This window comes from Mustela nivalis, assembly GCF_964662115.1.
Source record: "Mustela nivalis genome assembly, chromosome: 9".
Classification (NCBI taxonomy): domain Eukaryota; kingdom Metazoa; phylum Chordata; class Mammalia; order Carnivora; family Mustelidae; genus Mustela; species Mustela nivalis.
In genome coordinates this window covers 114,058,948-114,079,677 of record NC_139028.1, presented here as the reverse complement: position 1 = coordinate 114,079,677, position 20,730 = coordinate 114,058,948, and the positions used below count along the sequence as shown (strand labels likewise).

At 53.5% G+C, this 20,730-nt stretch overlaps 1 protein-coding gene across 2 annotated transcripts in view; it reads right to left on the bottom strand.

Annotated features, from left to right (window-relative positions):
* Positions 1-5,681: 5,681 nt before the first annotated feature.
* PACS1 (phosphofurin acidic cluster sorting protein 1) overlaps positions 5,682-20,730 on the bottom strand; it is a 142,189-nt gene continuing 127,140 nt past the window's right edge. The window contains exons 12-24 of one of the 2 annotated variants that reach the window (XM_082748456.1): positions 19,466-19,581; positions 19,160-19,295; positions 17,832-17,936; positions 17,009-17,115; positions 16,130-16,284; positions 15,883-15,993; positions 15,008-15,110; positions 14,531-14,573; positions 12,347-12,389; positions 11,956-12,091; positions 9,046-9,272; positions 7,295-7,414; positions 5,682-7,144 (exon numbers count right to left, since the gene is read on the bottom strand). In XM_082748456.1, coding sequence (XP_082604582.1) covers positions 7,029-7,144; positions 7,295-7,414; positions 9,046-9,272; positions 11,956-12,091; positions 12,347-12,389; positions 14,531-14,573; positions 15,008-15,110; positions 15,883-15,993; positions 16,130-16,284; positions 17,009-17,115; positions 17,832-17,936; positions 19,160-19,295; positions 19,466-19,581 — 1,518 coding nt within the window. In that variant the 3' untranslated portion in view covers positions 5,682-7,028. The remainder of the gene's footprint in view (positions 7,145-7,294; positions 7,415-9,045; positions 9,273-11,955; positions 12,092-12,346; positions 12,390-14,530; positions 14,574-15,007; positions 15,111-15,882; positions 15,994-16,129; positions 16,285-17,008; positions 17,116-17,831; positions 17,937-19,159; positions 19,296-19,465; positions 19,582-20,730) is intronic. The other variant, XM_082748457.1, reaches the window with a different exon arrangement.

The window sequence follows — 20,730 nt, the reverse complement described above, 5'->3', positions numbered from 1 at the left end:
TTAACCACCCAAGGGTCTCGGAACAAGGCAGACTCTCTCTTATCTCCCGTTTTTGCTACTGCCTGTGTCCGGAACATCCACTGCGTCAGGCATCTTTAAGATGCTGCTCAGGTGTTGTCTCCTTTGTGACATCTTCCCCAGGCTGGATTAGATGTCCTTCTGGCATATTCCTGTGCAACATGTCGTGCTTTGTGGCAATTGTCTGTCTGCCTCCCTTGCTCACCTCGGAGTTCCTATATAGGTAAGAACCCAACCATGTTTTCATCATGTACCATGATAGGACATTAATACGTGTAGGATGTACAGATGGTTGGGAATTTGGGATCTGAGTGGGGCCTTGAGAAATGGTCTGGAGTGAGATGACCTGGGTTAGAAATCTGGTTCCTTCTCAACAGGTCTATGTGCATTGGACAAGTGGCAACCCTGCACTCATCCTTTTAGCTAGCTTTTTAGTATTTGCCATGTGCCAGAGTGATGGGTGCTGGAGATGTAGGCTGAGTCCCTGTTCACCTGGAGCTCTCATTCTGATGTGGTACAAAGACATTTATTGCCAGGGACGTTGAATGCTGTGACTACAGAAAGGGCTCAGGTAGAGGCTAACTTAACAGCGGCGCTTTGGGCAGGGCAGTTGGGAAAGCCTCGGTGATGTGTAGGCTGCATCCTAAAGGCAAAGAGAGTAGCTCTGTGGGGGCGGACAGACCATTTAAGGTGGGAAGAACCGTGTGTTTGAGCCCCGAGCAGGGAAGAAGAGTGTGATCACTGCAGGATCAGGTGTGGCTCAAGGGCGAAGATCGTAGGGCTGGAGAAAGCAGCTAAAAGGGAAGTGAGGGGTAGTGGGGCCAAATGTGTAGGCCTGATGGGTCACGAGGTGGGTGACTGGAGGTAGCTGCTGAAGGGCCCTAGCAAGGCAGGGAGGTACTCTGGCTTACGTTTGGGAACAGTGTCTGAGAGGCGGAATGAACAGGAGTCATTGTGGTGACACAGAACAACTCGGTGGCTTCTGCCTTGTATAGGATGGACGCTGTGTCATTATCAAAACTGGGGCGGATGGAGGGAAATCAAGAGTTCTGTTTGAGCCACACTGGGTTTGGGAGGTCCGTGAGTATTCAAGTCATGTAAATGCTTAGAAATGAGAGTTTATTGGCAGCTGGGTGTCTCAGTCGGTTAACCGTCTGCCTTGGGCTCAGGTCACGATCCCAGGGTCCTGGGATCTAGTCCTGCATCAGGCTCCCTGCTCAGTGGGGAGTCTGCTTCTTTGCCTGCTGCTCCCCGTGCTTGTGCTCTCAATCCCTCTCTGAGAAATAAATAAATAAAATCTTAAAAAAAAGAAATGAGAGTTTAGATTTGGGATGGGGGTGGGGGTGGGGCTGGGAGCGGGCAGCTCTCTGAATTGGGGCTTTCTCCTTGGTAAAAAGGAAGTATCAGCTGAACTGATTTCCTGGGGCAGCTTGAAGGAGTCTGGGGCAGAAGCCGCACGAAGCATTCTTGCAGCAGCCTGGCCAGAAGAAAATGCTCGCAGGCGGTGTTGAGAGGGTCATCCATGCCATAAGTCTCTGGACACAGCAGTGGGTGGTGAGGGATGGAGTTTAAAAACATGGATTTAGAAGTCTGCTGTCTAGAAGAAATCTGCTCTCCAGAACCCAAATAATGCATGCAGAGGAAAATCTGTATTTTATCTAGGCTGTGCTTAGTGGCTTCCAGCCCAGGAGCACAGTAGGGAAGGGGGTGTGAGCTTACTAGCCAACACCACCTCAGTCAGATGATCAAGACTGACATATCATGTTGAAGGCGGGTCCCCTTGATGTGATGTGCTGGCAAATTGCTGTCAAGGGGCAGTCTACAAAATATGTGACCAGTACACCTCAAAGCTGTCAAGGTTATCAAAAATAGAGAAAGTTTAAGAAAATGCCATAGCTTGGGGCGCCTGGGTGGCTCAGTGGGTTAAAGCCTCTGCCTTCAGCTCAGGTCATGACCTCAGGGTCCTGGGATCAAGCCCCACATCAGATTCTCTGCTTAGCATGGAGCCTGCTTCCTTCTCTCTGCCTGCCTCTCTGCCTACTTGTGATCTCTGTCAAATAAATAAATAAATTCTTAAAAAAAAACAAAAAAAGAAAGAAAGAAAATGTCATAGCTCCAAATATTAAATGTAGTGTGGTATCCTGGAATGCATAAAAGGACTTTAGGGGTGCTGGGTGGCTCAGTCTGTTAAACGTTAAACATTAAAAATATCTGTCTTCACTGAGGTCATGATCCTGGGGTTCTGGAATCCAGCCCCACATCTGGCACCCTGCTCAGTGGGGAGCCTGATTCTCTCTCTTCCTCTGCAGCTCCCCCGGCTCGTGCTCTCTCACTTCCTCTCTCAAAAAACAAACAAAACAAACAAACAAACAAAAAAAAAACAACTTTAAAAAACCCTGACTTTAGGGAAAAACTAAAACTAAGGAACTGGAGTTAAACATGGACTTTAGTTTATAATAATGTATCAGTGTTGGTCCGTTAGTTGCAAGAAATGCGCCATACTAATGTAACGTGTTAGCCACAGGAGAAAGCTGGCGCGGGGGTGTTGTACAGCAACTCTTTGTTCCATCTTTGCAACTTTTCTGTAAATCTAAAACTATTCTAAAATCCGTGTTTGTTTAAATTAACAATAAAACAATCTGGCCTTGGTATACGAGTTAGACAGAAGTTCTTCCACCTTCTGCACCAAAATGCTACTCTTGGCCTTAGAGAATGTTTCTGGCAGCCCCATGGACAGTTCTGCTCTGGGGCAACCTTGACTCTCCTTGACTGGGTAAAGCGGTCTCAATGTGTAAATCTGAGTTGCTCCATGTTTGGAATTCTGGAGATCATTGCTACACAACCCTTTCCCTCTTCTTAGGAGTCTATCTTCTTACTCCAGGGCCTGTGGGAAGTCAGGTATCTTGCGGGCTGAGGCACTGAAGTGTCTGAGCAGTGCATGGGGACTGGGGACTCCACTGCCGCAGCACAAGGCCTCTTCACTCATTCTGTTGACAGTCACTGTGGACCTAGGACGAGCCAAGAAGGATCCTGGGTACCAAAGTTAGAGCAGGTTAAAAAAATAACTCCCATTTCCTTGGAGCTTACATTCCAGTGAGGAGAGAGAGACAAATGGATAATTAAGTGCTAAGGAATGAGAAGTGCTAATAAGGAAAACTAAAGAAGGGGGAGAGAAAAGGAAGGTGCTATGTGAGACAGGTAGAGCAGGGAAGGCTTCTCTGTCACCTTTAAGCCAAGACTTCAATGGGGGAGCAAACCATAAGGACCTAGAGGCCGGGGGCAGGATGGGCAGGGGGAACAGCTTATGCAAAGACCCTGAGGCAGAGCATGCCTGTGTCTGAGGAATGCAGAGGGGGTCAGTGGGGAAGGGGCAGAATGAGAGGAGAGATCAATCAGCCCTCAGGAGGTCGGATCACGTAGGCCTTGTGAGTTATGGTGAGGGCTTTGAATTATATTCCTAGTGGGATGGAAGCCATTGGACAGTTCAAATTGGTAATTTAACACGATATGATTAACATTTTAAAAAGCTCTCTCTGGCTATTGTGTGGAGAACAGACTATAGGAAGAGTAGGTGGAAGCACAGATAATTAGGAGGCTATGAACACATCCAGAGACGGATAACAGCAGCAGCGAAAGCGGTGCAGCACTGCTGGGTTCCCAGTCTGTCTTGGGAAAGTTGGTAGGATTAGCCGGTGGACTGGATGTTGGGGACGAGGGACAGATGAGTCAGTGGCGGTTCCAAAGGTTTTGGCCTCAGCTCCTGAAGAGTGGGGCGGCGGGGTGGGCGGGGGGGGGGGGCGGGGAGTCCGTGCACAGAGCAGTAATTCACACTGCAGGGCTGAGAGTGGGGGGAGAGGAGGCCGGTGTGCGAGCCCCACACTGCCCAGTGTTCCACGGCTGGGAAGCTGGAGAGACAGTAAGGGAGGCCAAGAAAGGGCAGTCAGAGGAGTGGAAGGAGAGCAGAGAGCTGTCCACAGGCCAAGTGCGGGGGTCAGGAAAGAAAACTGACCCGTGGATGTGGCACCTGAGGTCACGGGTGACCTCGGTAAGGGAACTTCTGATGGGCTGTTGAGGATAAAAGCCTGAAGGAGTAGAAGCAGAGGCAGGATGCAGGAACAGCTTCAAAAGACTTTCACTTTCCAGGGAGCAGAGACGCGGCAGTCAGAGGTAATCTAGAAGCAGGGAAGTTGTTTTTGACAGGAGAGCTGTTACTTAGTGTGGGCATGCGGATGGCAGGCGGACAGGAAAGAGCCAAAGATCCGGTAGAGATGGAGGCAGGAGAAAGGGGGCAACCGCAAGAGTGAAGCCCCCAGAGGCCGGAGGAGGGGCGGCCCTGGATGTGGAGTCGGACCCCGCAGGCCGGGAGCGCGGGTCTCTCTCTCCCCCTCATCTTCCCATCATCTGCTCCGTCTTCTCAGTTCTGAGCTGGACCCGAGTCTGCTTGTGCCCCCCACCCCCCCAGCTGGGGACTTCCGCCGCTCCGGGTCTCCCCTCCCCGCCGCACTGCCTGCACCCTCTCCCTTGGCCTCCGGCCCCCAGCCTCTCATGGAGCTTCCAGTCTGTCCTGAGGCAACACTCACATCCTCTCTAGCTCCTCTTAAACACAATTTGACTTCTGGCGTTTCCTCTCACCACCCAGATTGTACACCTTGTTCGGTAACTAACGTGCAGATTGCATTTCTGGGACACTGTCACAGACCTCGCTGGACTTTCCCCCTTGGGAGATGGGCATTATCTCCACATTCCAGGCTCAGAGAGCTTGGTGCGGGGCTACACTGCCGAGTCCCAGAGCCTCCCTCCCTTAGGTCACTGGACCACAGGGCTCGGGGAGCCAGTACGGCCTGTCCTGCTTGGTCATCCACTCCTCTGTGGCTGTGTCCTGCCAAGCCCTTCGGTCTCCTTCCCCACGCAAGCCCTAACCTCTGGGCACTTCTTCACCAGAGGAAGGCTGGTGTGCAGGCCTCCATCTGGAAGTGTGTGAAGAACCAGGCATCCGGGGAGCAGGGGCTATGGCTGTTTTCCATCTCTGAGTTAAGGGCAGGTAGGAAAGCCAACTCAATGACAAACCCCAGCTCCACCCCTCCACCTGGGCCTCAGACTTCACCAGCTTCCAGAAACTATGGCAGGACATCAGCCTAGCAGAGGGAAAGAAGCCAAGTTCTAATCTTTAATCAGAAGAGCAGAAACTGGGGCACCTGGGTGGCTCAGTGGGTTAAAGCCCCTGCCTTTGGCTCAGGTCATGATCCCAGGGTCCTGGGATCAAGCCCCACATCGGCTCTCTGCTCGGCAGGGAGCCTGGTTCCTGCCTCTCTACCTACTTGTGATCTCTGCCTGTCAAATGAATAAATAAAATCTTAAAAAAAAAAGAAGAGCAGAAATTGCCCTTGACATGTCATTGTCTTGGGAGGTGGGATTTGGGAATAGTGAGTCCTACAGAAAAAGAAGAGATTGGTGTGAGCAGAGCGTTACTTCTGTTTCTAACCTCTGCGTGCCTCATACTGGGCAAGGCACCTTCATGCCTATTTCTCTAATTAAGGAAATGAGAATACTTCTTGCCAGCCATTTGAAAGGAGTTGATTTTGAAAGGAGTAGAATGTGTTGTGGAGGGGAGGGGTCGTACAGATCCTGAGTCACAGTGAGAGGCATAGAAGCCCAAGCCTTGCTAGTTGGTAAGAAATCACCAGTTTATTGAATGAAAAACCCAACCAACATCCACTCAGTCCCTCAAGCCCCGCCCCTCTCCGGCCCCCGAGAGAGCAGCTCAGCCCAGGAGACGCTCTGGACGCAGGGCTGAGCAGGGGTAAGGGCTGGAGGAGTTTGGGGAGGTATGGAGAATGAGAAAAACACTTTTCAAAATGAAGTTCTGTGCAAAAACTTCTAGAAGGGGTGAGAGAGGGCAACGGTAAAGCTCCGAAGGTGCGCGGTGTGGGGGGGCACGGAGGGCTACGGCTGGGATGGCGGCCCTGTGTGCTCAGCTTCTCCTGAGAATGCTGATGGCCAAGGCTGAGGGGTTGGCTCAGACCCCCATGGCGAGAGGGCAGGATTGGAGCCCACTGGAGAAACACCCGCTGGGAAGGCGGGCTCTCTGCCTAGGCGTGAGGAGGGGATGGACACAATAGGGAGTGCGACACAAATGGACACGGAAGGCACAGGGAGATGCAGGGTCACAGACAATATGCCGGTGGGGGGGTCTCTCTCCCTTCTGTCCCAGTCTGGAGTTCAGGAAGAGGCAGCACTGTGCTGGCGGGGGAAGGGGAGAGGCAGAGGGAGGAGAGTCACCAACAGGGGGAAGCCACAAGGACAGGGGTTGGTGCCCAAGCAAGTCACATGGAACCACCAAGAGACTGGCTGTGCAGAGAACCAAAGAAACATTCAAGGGTGCTTGTGACATGTAGGGGGGAACTTGGGGGTAAGTGAGGTGGTCGTGCATGGGGGAGACTGGGAAGGCCCCTCCACCCCAGAGAAACATGGCATCACCATAAAAAAGCTGTCCTGGTGGTGAGGGAGGGTGGGGCTGCCCCTGTGACTGTGGAGGGGAGGGGGGGGTCCTTGGGTTCAGGGTACCCCTCTGACCCCCAGTGGGAGAACCCACAGCATGGGAAGTGGCCGTGGGCTCCACTTGAGGGGGACAGGCAGGGCAGCTGGCAGAGATGGGGAGGCCTGCACTCCCTGCTGGGGGCCAGGATCCCAGGCTTCCTATTTCCAGGAAGGAACTGGAGCCATGTGAGGAGATTAGAAGTCAGTGAAGGAATGCCCAGGCCTCAATTCCAGGGATGGGCGCCAGAAGGCAAAATCGACATGCCTTGGCCTGGAGCAGGAAGGAGAGGACTGAGCAGGAGGGAGGGGGGCAGTGTCCCCACTGGCAGTGTCCTTCAGGACTGGGCAAAAAAGACGCAGACTCCCGGGCCAGGAAAGGGGATGCTGGGCCGGGGCCTGCTGGCCTCCCCCTGCCCGCAGGCGGTGAGGCTGGTGGCAGTGCCAGGAGGGAGAGTGGCCAGGAGAGAATGCCCTCAGGTGGCCTTGCTGCCACTGAACAGTCCCACTGGAAAGTGCTTGACATGGGTGGGCCACTGGGCCGCCAGCTGGAAGAACTTGATGTCACTCCACTCGACTCCGTCGATGGACACTGGGGTGACAGGGGAAGGAGGGGTTGACCAGGGCTGCTAAGGCCACCTCCCCAGGGTCCCTTGGGGAGGGCCATCGCCTCCCTCCCCCCAGAGTCCCCGGCCCCTCTTCTTCCCACGCCGCCCGGCACCTTCCGCCCATTTCTCCGTACCTCTCAGCATGGTCTGCTGCTGCTTAGCGGAGCAGATGAGGCGGCTGATGCCCTCGATGACCTGGCTCTTGGAATCTACCTCCTTTTCTCGAGGTTTCTTGCTCAGGAAGATGGTGGGAACTGGAAGGCAAGCAAAACCACTTCCATCACAGCCCTTGGAAAAGCAGCCACCCCTCTCCTCTCTCTCATCCCCACCAGCCCCTCTTCCTGTGGGAAGGGGAGGTGATTTGCAGCCAGCCATCCCTTCTCCCCCCTCCCTAGCTCGGGGGATGCAGGAAGTGCAAACCAGATCTTTGTTCCGCTCCCTCCCAGCACAAGCCTCTCCCTGAACCTTGGTATCTTTAACTGTGTAACGAGGACCTGGAGCTAGTTAGTTTCTGAGGTCCCTTCTGGCTTGAATGTTCTAGGTAGCCTGTGGGGCAAGGTGCCCGTGTCCTTGGGCTCTCCCTCCTACACGCTCACATGCACATAGGGCCGAGTCTGCTGTGGCTAGGAGGGCCTCATGGCAGGGTCTGCAATGGCTCTGGCCCAGGGCTTTCAGGGCATCGAGGGGCGCATCGCGGCAGGCTTGCCCGGGCTGCGTCTCTGAGCTGCCTCTGTTGTTTGGCTTTAGGTCTGCTGCAGCCCCTGCTTGCCCCTGTGCGGAGCACTATGAAGAAGAGGCATGAACAGAAAGAGGCCTAGCTGCTTTGGGAGTGCTGAGGAGGGAGGGTCCGGCAGTTAAAGGAACCTGACAGCTGGCTGGCGGTGGGCTGTGAGGGCCCGAGTCCCCCGGCAGGCTTGCCCGCTACGGCCGGCGCACAGCAGAGCACACAGCAGCAAGCTCTGCCTGGCACTGGCCCGGCCGGGGGCGTTCCTGCCTTACTCTCTCAGAGCAGAGGGCCTGGGGACACCCCCCAACTCTGCCTCTAGTGCCTGAAACCGCCCCTCTTATCCAAAATGGGCTGTACTACTCGTAATTCTTTTTTAAAAATATTTTATTTATTTGAAAGAGAGCATGAGTGGAGAGAGGGAGAAGGAGACTCCCTGCTGAGCAGGGAGACCAACATGGGACCCGATCCGAGGACCCTGAGATCATGACCTGATCTGAAGGCAGACACTTTTTCTTTTTTTAAAGATTTTATTTATTTATTTGACAGAGAGAGAGATCACAAGTAGGCAGAGAGACAGGAAGAGAGAGAGAGGAAGGGAAGCAGACTCCCTGCTGAGCAGAGAGCCTGATGCGGGGCTCGATATCATGACCTGAGCTGAAGGCAGAGGCTTTAACCCACTGAGCCACGCAGCGCCCCCCGAAGGCAGACACTTAACTGACTGAGCCACGCAGGTGCCTTTAACTCCTCTTAACTCTTAAACAACTATGCTCTTTTGCTCATGTGGGCTTGAGCAACTTCTAGGATTGGGTGCAAATGCCTGCTTCATGGGGACGCAGTGATGGCCTCCTCTGTCACGTGGTCCACCCTAGAGGGCAGTGGCTGGAAAGGCTCCGTTCGTTATGGCAGCGCTAACTGCCCCAGCCCCTACGGCGCTGCTGTTCAGCAGGCAGGGACTGATTACTCACTGGGGACATTCATTTCCTTGATTACAGAAGGCCTGGCCTCATCTCGCAAGGTGAGCTAAGAGCCTTGCAGGACCCTGGGCTGGACCACACGATAGATGGGCTGCTCTGCCCTCATCCAGAGGGCTCCCCGACCCTGAGAGGAGTCAGTGAACCCTGGTGGCCCCGATCGTCCCTGGCCTCAGATGTCACCTACCTTTCTTGTTCTTCTCTTTGGTGACTACAGTCATTGCCATGGTACCGGAAAGCTGGGCCTCCCCACCATGGGGCAGGCGGGACACCTGCACTGAGCGGAAGACGCTCTTGAGGGTGTTCTTGGAGCTGGCATCCCTCTTGTCACCTTCCCTCCTCCGCTCGCCAGGGTGGCCCAGCCAGTAGTCCACCTGGAGGCCAATCACGTCCCCATATGGGCTGTTGGGGCTCCTGAGGAAGGGGAACAGTAACGGAGAGTAGGCTCTGCCCTCAGTTCCCAACTACACGGCCGGCCTCAGGGGTCAGCAGAGGACTGCCAGGCTCTGGGCGGGGTGAGGGGAGGTGGCGGGCTAGTGGTCCTGGGTTCCCCCCGGTCCCACAGAATTGGTTTCTGTGGGAAGGGAGTGATGGAATGATCGGAAGACAAAGTCAGGAGAGGGTGAAGACCTGAGGCACTGTGAGGGAACCAAACACAAAGTCACAGGGGTGGAGAGGAGCGGAGAGGAAGGAGGCTTGCCGCAGGAGGTGTGCACACATACTTACACACGCTCCTGCACGCACTCGTGCACACACATGCATGGACACACCCGGCAAGCAGAGCCCAGGCGAGACCCAACCGAGGGCCAGAGAGACAAAGTGTGCAGAGGCACAAGCACCTTGGCCGGCTCCGCCACAGCCCCAGGAGGCCGAGCCGGTGGCTGCCGACCCGCAGCTTTCTCTTATTTATGGCACTTCTAGCTCAGGGGTAATTTTAGCTCCATGAGGAGAAAAGGCTGATGTTTTCTAGAAAGGAGGTGTCAGACACAATAGGTACACAGGCTACAAAAGTCATCTGACATTTCTCTTTCTGCCTGGTTCTAGCTGTTCCACTAGAAACCAGCTTTAATGGGATGGGAAAGGAGGTCGAGGTTAAGGGCTGGTCTGCAGGGCGGTAGCGTGGCCGAGCGGTCTAAGGCGCTGGATTAAGGGCTGGTCTGCAGACCCTTCGGGAAGCCTGGAACCATGAAGCATTACTGGCCATGTGCGATTTCCTCCTTTCCTGAACTGTCCCTCCCACAGATCAGCAGAGACCACGAAGGGAAGTGGGAAGGGAAGGAGGGGAGGAGGGTGAGGGAGGGCACGGGCTGGGATCCTAGGCGCAACCGACGATTCTCGACATCTGAGAACATTCACACTCTTCAGGGACCACGACCCTGTCACTGGTGTTTCTGGACAAAACACTAGCCAGTGCCTACCCTCTCTGCTGCTGAGGACCCTCCCCAGAAGAAACAGGAAGAGGCCAGGCAGAGAAAAGGGGAAGAAGGAGGAAGAAGGTGCAGGGGCCCATCTGTGTTCCTGCCCCACGCCGGCCCTTTTCTCACCTCATGGCCTGTTCCCCTCGGGCCCCTTCTGGGACGGCTCTGCTCCACCCTCCCCTTCAGCGCCTCCTGCTCAGGCCTGGCAGGACAGCTGCCTCCTGAGAGGCCACCCTGAGCACCTGGTCTAAACTCTGGATACTGAAGACCCTAAAGAAATTCTTTCCCCTTGCAGAACCATCCTCTACTGGTTTTTCATAGTGCTCACTGCAACCTACAGTTTGAATTTTTTACGGCTCTGGCATTGCCAGGGCCCAGCAGCCTAAGCTCTAAGACTAGGACTAGCCTTTCCTATTTGCTGCTATAGCTCCAGTGCCCCAAATGACACTGGACAGACAGACAGACTGCTTGCCTGAAAAAAGGCAGCAGCTCCCGCATGCCAGGTACCAACAACACAAGCTCTTCCTGAAGCCTCACGAAACTCTGACATGGCCATTTCACTCCACTCCCGGAGTCCGAAACGAAGCTTAGTAACTAAACTTTAGAAACTTTAGTTTGGCTCCTAAACCTTTTCAGAGGCCCATTTGTGTACTTGCTTGTAAAATCCATTTTTAGCAAGAACCCTGCTAAGACAGTTAGCAAGAGCCCCACCCTCCATCTGATCCCCTGCGGGCGCCTGGTCAGGCTCCTCACCCCTGCCGCCCCCCAGGAGATGTCTGACACCATGACTTGTCTCAGCAAGAGTCCTGTCAGGACTGTTCAGAAGCCCCCTGTACCCCTGGCTTTTCCTCTTAGTAATTTTCCACCCATGCTCACTCCCAGGGTAGACATCTCCACGTGGAGCTGAGCCACCCACCCTGCAAAATCCACAGCAGTGCCCCCTACACCTGTCTCGATGGTCACGCCCTGATGTGGTCTCCCTCACTGTGTCTTTTTTTTTTTAAAGGTTTTATTTATTTATTTGGGGTGGGGGAAGCATGCAAGTGGGGGGAGGGGCAGAGGCAGAGAGAGAATTCCAAGCTGACTCTGTGCTGAGCGTGGATCCTGGACATGGGGCTCGATCCCACGATCCTGAGACCACGACCTGGGCTGAAATCAAGAGTCAGAGGCTTAACCAACTGAGTCACCCAGGTGCCCCTCCCTCACTGTGCTTTAACAAGTGTCACTGAGTAATCTGTTCTTTAGCACAAGCTAGTACAGTGGACTAACACAGAGCCATGACTCAAACCGGGCTGTGCAGGTCTCCCATGGCAGCACTCCACCACACCCACCAGACCCCAGCAAGACCCCTGCATAGCACTTTACAGGCTGGTACGAGCCCCCCTGCCACTTGTCTCATTCCCTTCTACCCCGGGAGACAGATGGGGAAGAAAGTAACCCGCACTGTACAGAGTAGCTCCACGTGCCTGGCTAGCACCCCAAGTCTCTGAATTGGGACTCCAAAGCTCTCGCCACTGTCCTGCTCTCCACACTCAGTAAGCCATCGTCGTCATGCAATGCTGTAGGCAGGCGGGGATGGAGGGGTGGGGGAGGGGGGAGCTAAGGGGGAGTCGGTCAGGTTCCTGGGCCCTGATGGAGGGGTTTGAAAGGAAGGAGAGGTATGGGCAAGAGCCCCTTACCCCACGACGGCGAGGGCACTGCTCATGGAGGGGGATGAAGGAGGGGTGGCTGTGGTATCTCGGCTCAGGCCTGAGCTGGAAGGCGGTGATGTGGAGGGCACGGTGAGGCTGACCACGGGCGAGTCGTCCCCATCGCCTGTCAGGGGGACAGATACAGTTGGCCAGAGGAAGCCACCCCTGACCAGTTAATGACAAGGGGTCTCAGCTGCTGCTGAGCTAAGTGTGGACAGCTCCCCACTGCCCCCTGCTACTTCACCTGGGAAGTGAGGGTGCCCAAACTCTGACTTAACCTTAGGACACCCAGAGGCTTCACCTTCTGGCCTGCCGGACTAGAGAGGAGGCCGAGAAGGCATCGCCTCACTCCACAGGGGCCCCAGGGCCCCAGACTCACCTGCTGTGGAGGGAGAGTCTTCAACCAGACCCACCTTCACCACCTGGGAGAAAGAAGAGACGCTGCATTAGGTCCTCTGACTAAAGCTGTACGTATTTTGGTCCACTTGGAAGCCAGTGATTAGACACAATAGCCATTACTATATATCATGCTTTAAACATCTTTGCAAATCCAGAGCAGCCCAGATCTGATCTTTATATGTAAAAAAAGCCCCATTCCAAACAATGAGCTGGGGGGCACACAAGACCTCACAGCTCACCTCTGGGGAGTGCAAGGCCACCCCGAAGGCAGGACCCATTTCAGTATTCTGATCGGGCTTCTTCTAAGACCACATGGGGAAGACACTGTCTTCCCACGTCAGAGCCACTGGGAGAAAGCTTGGTAAGGCAGCGTGCTGCGGTTGGTGGGGGAGACTCCCTGAATGCCTGCCTATGTGAAACCAAACAAGGGACCAGTTTCCTCCTTTCTAGACTTGCTGGAATCTGAGAGAATATGGATAAGACAGTGATCCCAGGCACCCCCACCCGTTCTCTACCTCAAGGCAGTGTACTAATTTCAGCTTCCCAAAGAATTTTAGATTTCTCATAGAGAATTCTGGGAAGGAGAGAGGGGGCCCTCCAGCAGCCAGCAAAGGCACAGCTAGAAACAGACTATTTGAATGTCACAGCTGTGGTTTGAAGTGACAGGTGAATCCTGATGAAGTAGCAGGCCCAGGGCCTAGCACCTGGCAGAGGTGCTAGGGAGTGCTATGAGGTCACGGAAACGGGACCCCAGGGACTGACGGGGAGTCGAGATCACGATCACGTGTGGATGGTTCCCTCAAGGCTACTCAGAACACAGGGCTGCTATTCCCTTGCATCCTTATTTTAGTTCCTGGAAAGTAACATCCTAACATTCCCAACTTCCTGGATACAATTCCCCTTGCTCCCCTGGTATTATATGAGGCTGCCCTTCCTTTGTTTATTTCAATTGAAAAAAATTTTTTTTTCACATCTCTCTCTGTCTGTGAGGCCAGAGTGGGCAGCAACCCACAGCTCCATGAAGATGCAAATCAAATCATCAGCCTAGGCTACCAGACTGTAGTCTAGAGCTTCCAACATGGCTTCTGGGAGTAGCCCCAGGGGCTAACAGGGACTAAGTGGATTGTTCAGACAGGAGGTCTTAGCAAGGCACAAGAAGGGGCAACCGAATTTCTCCACGCTCAGGGATTTCCCACGATCACTCAAGACTTCCAGAACCTGGGTTGAGCATAGAAGAGGCCCTTCACATTTGCATATGCCCCCTACCCAAAGCTAGGAGATTGGAGGAAAAAAGACAAGCTGATTTTGAAGAGAAATTCGATTGTCTCACACATGGAAATCTGAAATTTCAGTCATGCTTTTGTGGTATGCTTTCGTCTCCCAGGGTGTCACCTCTGTCACCTCTGGGGTCCCTCTTTTGGTTGGGTCTCTGCCTTATGGCTCACTACTGCCAAATGAAAAGACAGCACCACCTGACATCAGAGATACCCAAGAGGTTTCCCTTTGATTTCCAAAATCAACTCATCTAGAGATTCTCCTTTGACTAAATAGGAGGGAAAAGAAGGAATCTTCGTTTCAAAGGTACATCTGACCCTGGACACAGAAATAGCTACTTCTTGGACTTCTCTTCAGAATATCATCTATCATTATTTCATTTCAGAGGCAGCTTGCTTTTCCCTGGAGGCTGCAGAACTATGCTCTGGACGTCCTGCCCCAGGCCAAGGCACCAGGTTCAGGGCTTGGTGTAATAAAAAGGAGATACCAGTGGTGATCTGGGGACAGCCCATGATTCGGGAAAGGAGAACACCGAAAGGAGCAGCTTAGTGCATATCCCAGCCCCGGGTTTCTCCACCTGGGCACTACTGACACTGGGGCCAGATCAGTTTGTCATAGGGGCTGTCCTGAGCACTGTGGGAAGTTCAGCAGCACCCCTGCTCCCTAACCACTAGATGCCAGTAGAACCCCAACTTCAGCTGTGACAACCAAAAAACGTCTGCAGACACTGCTAGACCTCTCCTGGGGGCAAAACTGCTTCTGGATGAGAACCACTGTCTAGATGAATCTTGGGTGTGTGTGTGTGTGCGCGCGCACACATGAGGGCACTGGGGGACAGGAAGGCCAGGAGAACGGGTGTGGTACAGAGGAGCGGGGAGTCAGTACTCACACCAATGAAGGGGATAAACTTCTGATAGGAGTCTTCATCAGGGCTGTTGGGAGACAAAGGGAAGCCTTACAGTTAGTGGGTCATCTGCATGGAGAGCTGGGGATACAAGCTTTTCATAGTTTACTGTGGTGTCAAGGGAGTCCAGACACTACATGACACTTTCCATCGCATCTCAGGACGGCACGAGGAGCCTCAGATGGAGGCAAAAAAAATAGTTTTGCATGCTACACCACGCGTGAATGTCAGCGCCTAGGATGGGCTTCTCTTATACTGAGGGGGTATCCATTTGGGTGGGGAGGCCCAGGTTAGGGAGGGGAGTGCCTGGATGGGAGGTAGTCAAAACCCCGTCTCTTTTGCTCTTGGCTGCCTACGAAGGGAAATGGGTGGGGAGACGGAAAATATAGAAAAGCGAAGAAAACTCAAGATTTATCTAGCCCACCCACCTGTTTCCAAGAAATTCCCTTTAGTCAAACTTACAACTTATGTCTGCAGGTCAGCATGGCCTCAGCCACAGGGAGCTGGTGCGTCACCCCCGCCCCGTTGACATACTGCATGACCCGACCTACCACGTCCAGTTGCTCTGGAGAAAAGACAAGAGATAACTACCAACTTATTTCAGCAGGCAAACCTGAAAACCCTCTTAAAGAGACCCCTTCTGGAGACCCATCAGAAGACCCTAGCAGCTGCAGTAGAGAAAGCGTTCTAAGGGTCCTCTGGCTTTGAATATAAGAAATGATGAACCAAAGAGCTGTTCTCTCCTTTCCGACCTCTGCACTTCCTCAGTTTTGCTCTTTCTCAGGCTGGTCACGCTCCCACATCACGTCTGTTTTGCTCAAACCAATCTCGTAATCTAGAGGAACCCCTCCACTCCAACTCTCTGCCCATCACTTCCTTCAAGGTCTGGTGATGCATTTACTGCTCCCCAGCCTTGCAGGGTTCAAGCTCACTCTAAGCCCTGCCACTCCTACTCTGTATTTCAGACAAAAGACAAGGTCAGCATAGTGTTACTCGCTTATCAACAGATTGCTTAGTAACTGTCCTCTGCTTCTTATATTTGAGTTCTACCACTAGAGATGTCCTCCTCACCACCTCCTCATGCCCGTCCTCATTTCTAGATGTACAGGAGCAGAGCAGAAAGCAGAGACTGAAAACATCCAGAGTGAAGAAGGGCTGCCCATAATGGGCCTCCCCCTAACAAATATTTGCTGAAAAAATAAACATGCAAGGGACTGGGGGTGGCAGAGGCGCGGGGAGGAAGAGAAGCACGCTCCTGCAGCCTTCTCCTCTGGCCAAGACTGGCTCTCCGTGGACCAGGTGGCATCCTGCCTCAACCCCTTGCGGAGGGCCATTACCTGACACGGGGGGCTCCGAGCGACTGAAGAGATCTCTCCAGCTAGAATCCAGGAAGGTACTGCTGTATCTGCTGTCAACTGAGCCCAAGTATTTGGCGACAGGGTGAGAACCTGGGAGATGGAAACCAGAGAAGGTAAACTGGTTAAGGGGTAGAATGATGGCCTGGCCTTCGGTCTCCCTAACTGTCCCTTCGTAGGGCCCAGCCCCAACATGCTGCTTCAGGAATGAAATCTGCCCCATCTTTACCGAGGGGAATGATGAGAAAGCGCATGTAGCCGAGCCAGTCAGAGGTCTTGCTGGCCAGCGACTTGACAAAGAACCGGAGGATGGAGCTCAGGTAGCTCTGGCCTCCCACGGCTGCCACCTTCACCGGTCTCGGCATGGATGAGTTGCAGTTGCAGCTGGGGAGCAAGGGAAGAGTCACAACCACATCCGGGAGGTTCACCAGCGTCCTGCTCGGAGGAGGGGCCCAAGCTCTGACTTTACTTGATCTCAACAACCCACAGGGAAAAAATTAGCCAGTAAGCATAATTCCCAGAGAAGCCATAAACTACAGTGCTTCTGCAATTAGGAGAGAAATGTAGGATCAAAGAGGACAGGTAATCATCTAGAAGAAAGAATTAGCTTAGGCTAATGGGAGGCAATTTGGCAGTGCTGCCAGGGGTCAGCAGTGGGCATGAGCCCAGACACCTGCAAGGCCCGAAGTTCTCGTTCCCATTGGCAGGGACTCCTGGCCCGTAGTCTAGGGAGGTCCTGAGGAGGGAAAGCCCTGACTCTGGATGCCACATGGCACAGCACAGTTAGAGGGGTGAGAGTAAAATGCCTTTGTAAAACTCTGGTTCTCTCTTCCTGATCTTCTTCATCCTGGGTCTAAGAAGACGATGTGGCCGGTCAAGGAGAGTCCAGGTGGGGAGGAAGGGAGAGCAGGAAAATGACGTTTTCACATGCTGACCTCTGGGACCAGCAGGGTCATCAGAGGACCATTGCCTGCCATTGCCCAACCACACAGTGACCAAGGATTTTTGGTCTGATGAGGCCAGGAGGTCCTGTCACTGCTTAGAAGTCAGGGTGGGAGGAAGAGGTGAGAGGGAACCCCAAAGGGCAGGAGGTAAGTAGAACCCTTACTAGCGCTGGATACGGGTGAGCAGGGCGGACAGCACGGCCTGGACCTCTACGGTGGAACAGGTACACACGACAGGCTTCCGTTGGTCTTGGAGCAGTTCTGCCACATACTGGGGGGCAGGGAGGGAAAGGGCGGGGACACAGGTGAGGCCACGCAGCAGGGACAACAGCTCTCCCACAGGCACCAAGAGAGCAAGGCCTAGCTAGAGGTGCAGGGCCCCAGCCTCTGTCCTTCAGACCAGAGCTGGGCCGAGAAGGTCAGGGTTCCTGCCGCCACTGACGAGAAGGTGGGGCTAGAGCCCATGCAGACATGCTCACCAGGCCACGTGGGAAGGCTAAGGAATCTTTAGATTCCAATGCTGTCTCTGTAGGATATGTTCCAGGAGGCAGGGCTATTAGGAAAGAGGGATTCTGGCAGAGGATCTAATTGGGTGGACAGCAGTGACTGGGAGCCCAAGCGGATTGGCTCTGCCTCTTCTGGACTGCCTTCATGGGACCCACGGGCCACCTCGGGCACGTTATAGCACTTCATACCTCTCAAGATACCATTATTCCGCTATGCTGATGGGAAAACCACACATAACCCCCCAGGAAGGAAGGTAGATCAGTTGCTTTTCTACAGATGAGGAAGCCGAGGTACAGAAAATAAGGGACGTGAGATCCCACAGGCCAGAACGTGACAGAAGTAGGACAGGATCCCAAAGCTATCGGCTGAGTTCAGGGAAGAGGGGCCTGAGATGTGGGGCTCACTTTCCTTTTTCTCCATGTCCTGCGTCTTGTTCCCCAGAACCCTTCCTCCCCAGCCCTGCCATCTGTAATGCTTTACCTGGCCCTGCCAGTCAGCAGTGTTGACAAGGATGACATTTTCTGGGAGGGCTGCATCCGATACCAGGATCTGATTCAGCTGGTCATATACCACCTTTCTTGGGATCTGTAGGGACAGAAGTGCCTGTCAGGCATCCCAGGCAGTCTACCAGGCAGTCTAAGGGCAGGGGAGGGAGCAGTGGGGTAGAAGATCTCTGGAGCAAGGGCATTCAGAGAAAACATACTAGGAATTTCTGGAGGAGACCCAGTACCCCACCGGTCAGAGCAAACCGGAAAGGAGGAGGATAAAGAGTGAGCAGAGTCCTTAAGGAACACGCACTCGGACTCCAGGAACAAAGCCACAGCAGCTGTCCTGACAGAGGGAGGAGCGCGGTGAGCCTCCCTTAAGGGTAACAATAGAGCATGCAGTACCAGGAGAGGAGGGGGAGGTACCAGTTAGCAGATGCTCCCCGAAGTGAAAACGAGGGCAGTGGGGAGAGAACCAAGGAGCACAGCAGTGAGTGCTGTGTGGGGAGCCCCACTGTCGCAGAGGACAACAGGTACTTTAGGAACAGTGACTAGCAAGAAGGACGACCCCTCAGCCCAGGCACAGTCTATTCTGGTCTCCAGCTCACTCTCAGCTCTGTGATAGCATTGAACTCGGGAAGCCACGTTGACACAAACTCTCCTCTCACTGATATTTATCAGGTAAATGAACAGGCTTGCTGTTCTCCAGAGGAGGAGGAGCTGTGTGAGCTAAGTCACTTCAGAAAGGCTCCTTCCCCAAGCCCCCTGCACCGCTGGCCTTTAGGAAGAGGACGGAATTCCCGAGGCCCAGTCTCTTTTGCTTCTCTTCCAGCCTACTCTTAGGTCTCTCAATCAAAGAATTTTAATACTGTTGATTTGTCACCTTGAAGTCACAATCACTGGCCCACAGTAGTGCTCAAGTTATCTGAGCCCAGGTGGGAGACGTCCAGTGGGATTTTGACGGCTGCTGTCCTCTAGAACGACTGGCTCACCACACGGTCTCCAGACTGATGTCTGATGGGGGCAGAGGAGGCAGAGCAAACAAGGTGTGGAAATGCCACTTGGGCTGATGCAGGCTGCGACGAAGCCGGTGTCTCCTGCTCCCCCATCTGCTCCCCGAAGAGCAGCTACCAAGCCAATCCCACATGAGGAGTGGCGCATGGTAGACTTCTCTGATGTAGATCTGTCTTCAAGACTTTTACTCAGGGCACTTCAAAGTATTCCTCCTTTTTTCTCTACCTAACCACCCCAGGAAGATGACAAAACAGAAGCCAAGGGCTGAGGACGTTCAGAGGGTCCCGGCCTGGAGGGGTGAGGGGGTACCTGTGTGCTGTGGCCCAGGTCGGGCGACCGCTCGCTGTCAGAGCTGTTGGTCCTCTCGCTCAGGGGCTTGGAGAGCTGCCGCTCCTTCAGGGGTGTGCTCCTCTTCTGCCGCGGTGTGAGCACCCCATCCATTCTGCTGCCGGAGACGTGGGAAGGAGATAGTTACTAGCCTTTGCAATCCAAGGCCACGGCTAGTCCCACTCTTCCCTAGGCCAGGAGCCTCTGCTGAGCATGGTCACAGCCTGGCACTATTTGATTGGTTTAATGCTACTCCCTGTTTTAGGATTTTCTTCTCATCTTGAGTACCTGGGGGAAGCAGAACCTTGGAGATCTGTTTTGCTGGATTTCATGGGAGTTTTGACCTTCTCTGGCACAACCAGACTCGTGCTCACATCGCCAAACATGTCCTGGTCAGTGATTTCCTGCCATGGAAGAAAGGAAACAGCAAGGGTTACTTCCCTGTCAGTGACCACCCAGGAGTCTCATCTGTTTTGACAGGGCCCATCACCATGACAGGGAGAGTCGGTCTCTTGGTATTTTTTCCTTGGAAGCACAGGGTTCTACAGCTCCTACCTCACCAGAGGAGGAAGACTTCTGTTTAACTTAACTGAGCATACCCACTGTCTGGAGACTGTCTCTTGCTAGTCAGTGTGCATTTATGAACTATGCGTCAACGCACAAACCCGGACTGATGCTCTGGCTTCTTTAGGTAGGAAGGAGAATTTTAACCAGGAAGTGAAATGACTGGAGTTTTACTTCGGAAATGGCCACTCTGCAGCATGAACCACAGTTGGGCAAGAGTGGAAGCTGGGTTTTTGGATTTCTGGTGAACTATAAAGTGCAAGTGAGAAGTTTTAGATTACCCTGCATCAGGCCTAACGTTGGGTTATACACCAGATCTTCAAGGCACCATCATTTATATAGGAAACCTAAGTCTGAACTAATTCTTCCTTGGACTCCATTCAACTACCAGGTCTCACCATGAGGCTAATACATAGTCCAGCCCCAGACGGTATTGGTAAGGTTCTCTGCTCCCTCCCGCCCTGTGTCCATGTCCAGTCCCACTGGGTGAACTTCTGCATATTCTGAGAGGCCCAGTTTAGATGTCCCTCTCTAGTCGGAATCACTCTGTCCTTCCCTCAGCCTCCACAGAGCCTCTGCACAGGTGTACACAGCGTGGCTTTCCTCCTGGAGGGTGGCATCTTGATGCCAAACACCATGACGTTCTCACCTTTGCATTTTCATTGCTCAGCACATGTAGCTGCCCAGAAAACGTTGTCTAAACTGGGCACCCCAGGCAATTCATTCCGTTTCTCTAGGGCTTGGCCTGCCCTCCTGGGCAGCTCCCGTCTCTTAGGGGAAACACTTGACCAATAGTCACTTGGAAATTTAACGTGTAGGCTGCCTGCTCACTCTAAGAGCCACACTGGAGGAATGGTTTTTGAGAGGAAGATACAGGTTGTCATCTCTCAGAAGTAAATAAGGGTGACAGAGAGTGAGAAGTTATCTGAATTAGCATTTAATCAGATCGAGTTAAAAAACAGAATGGGGACATTTTTGGTTTGCTAATT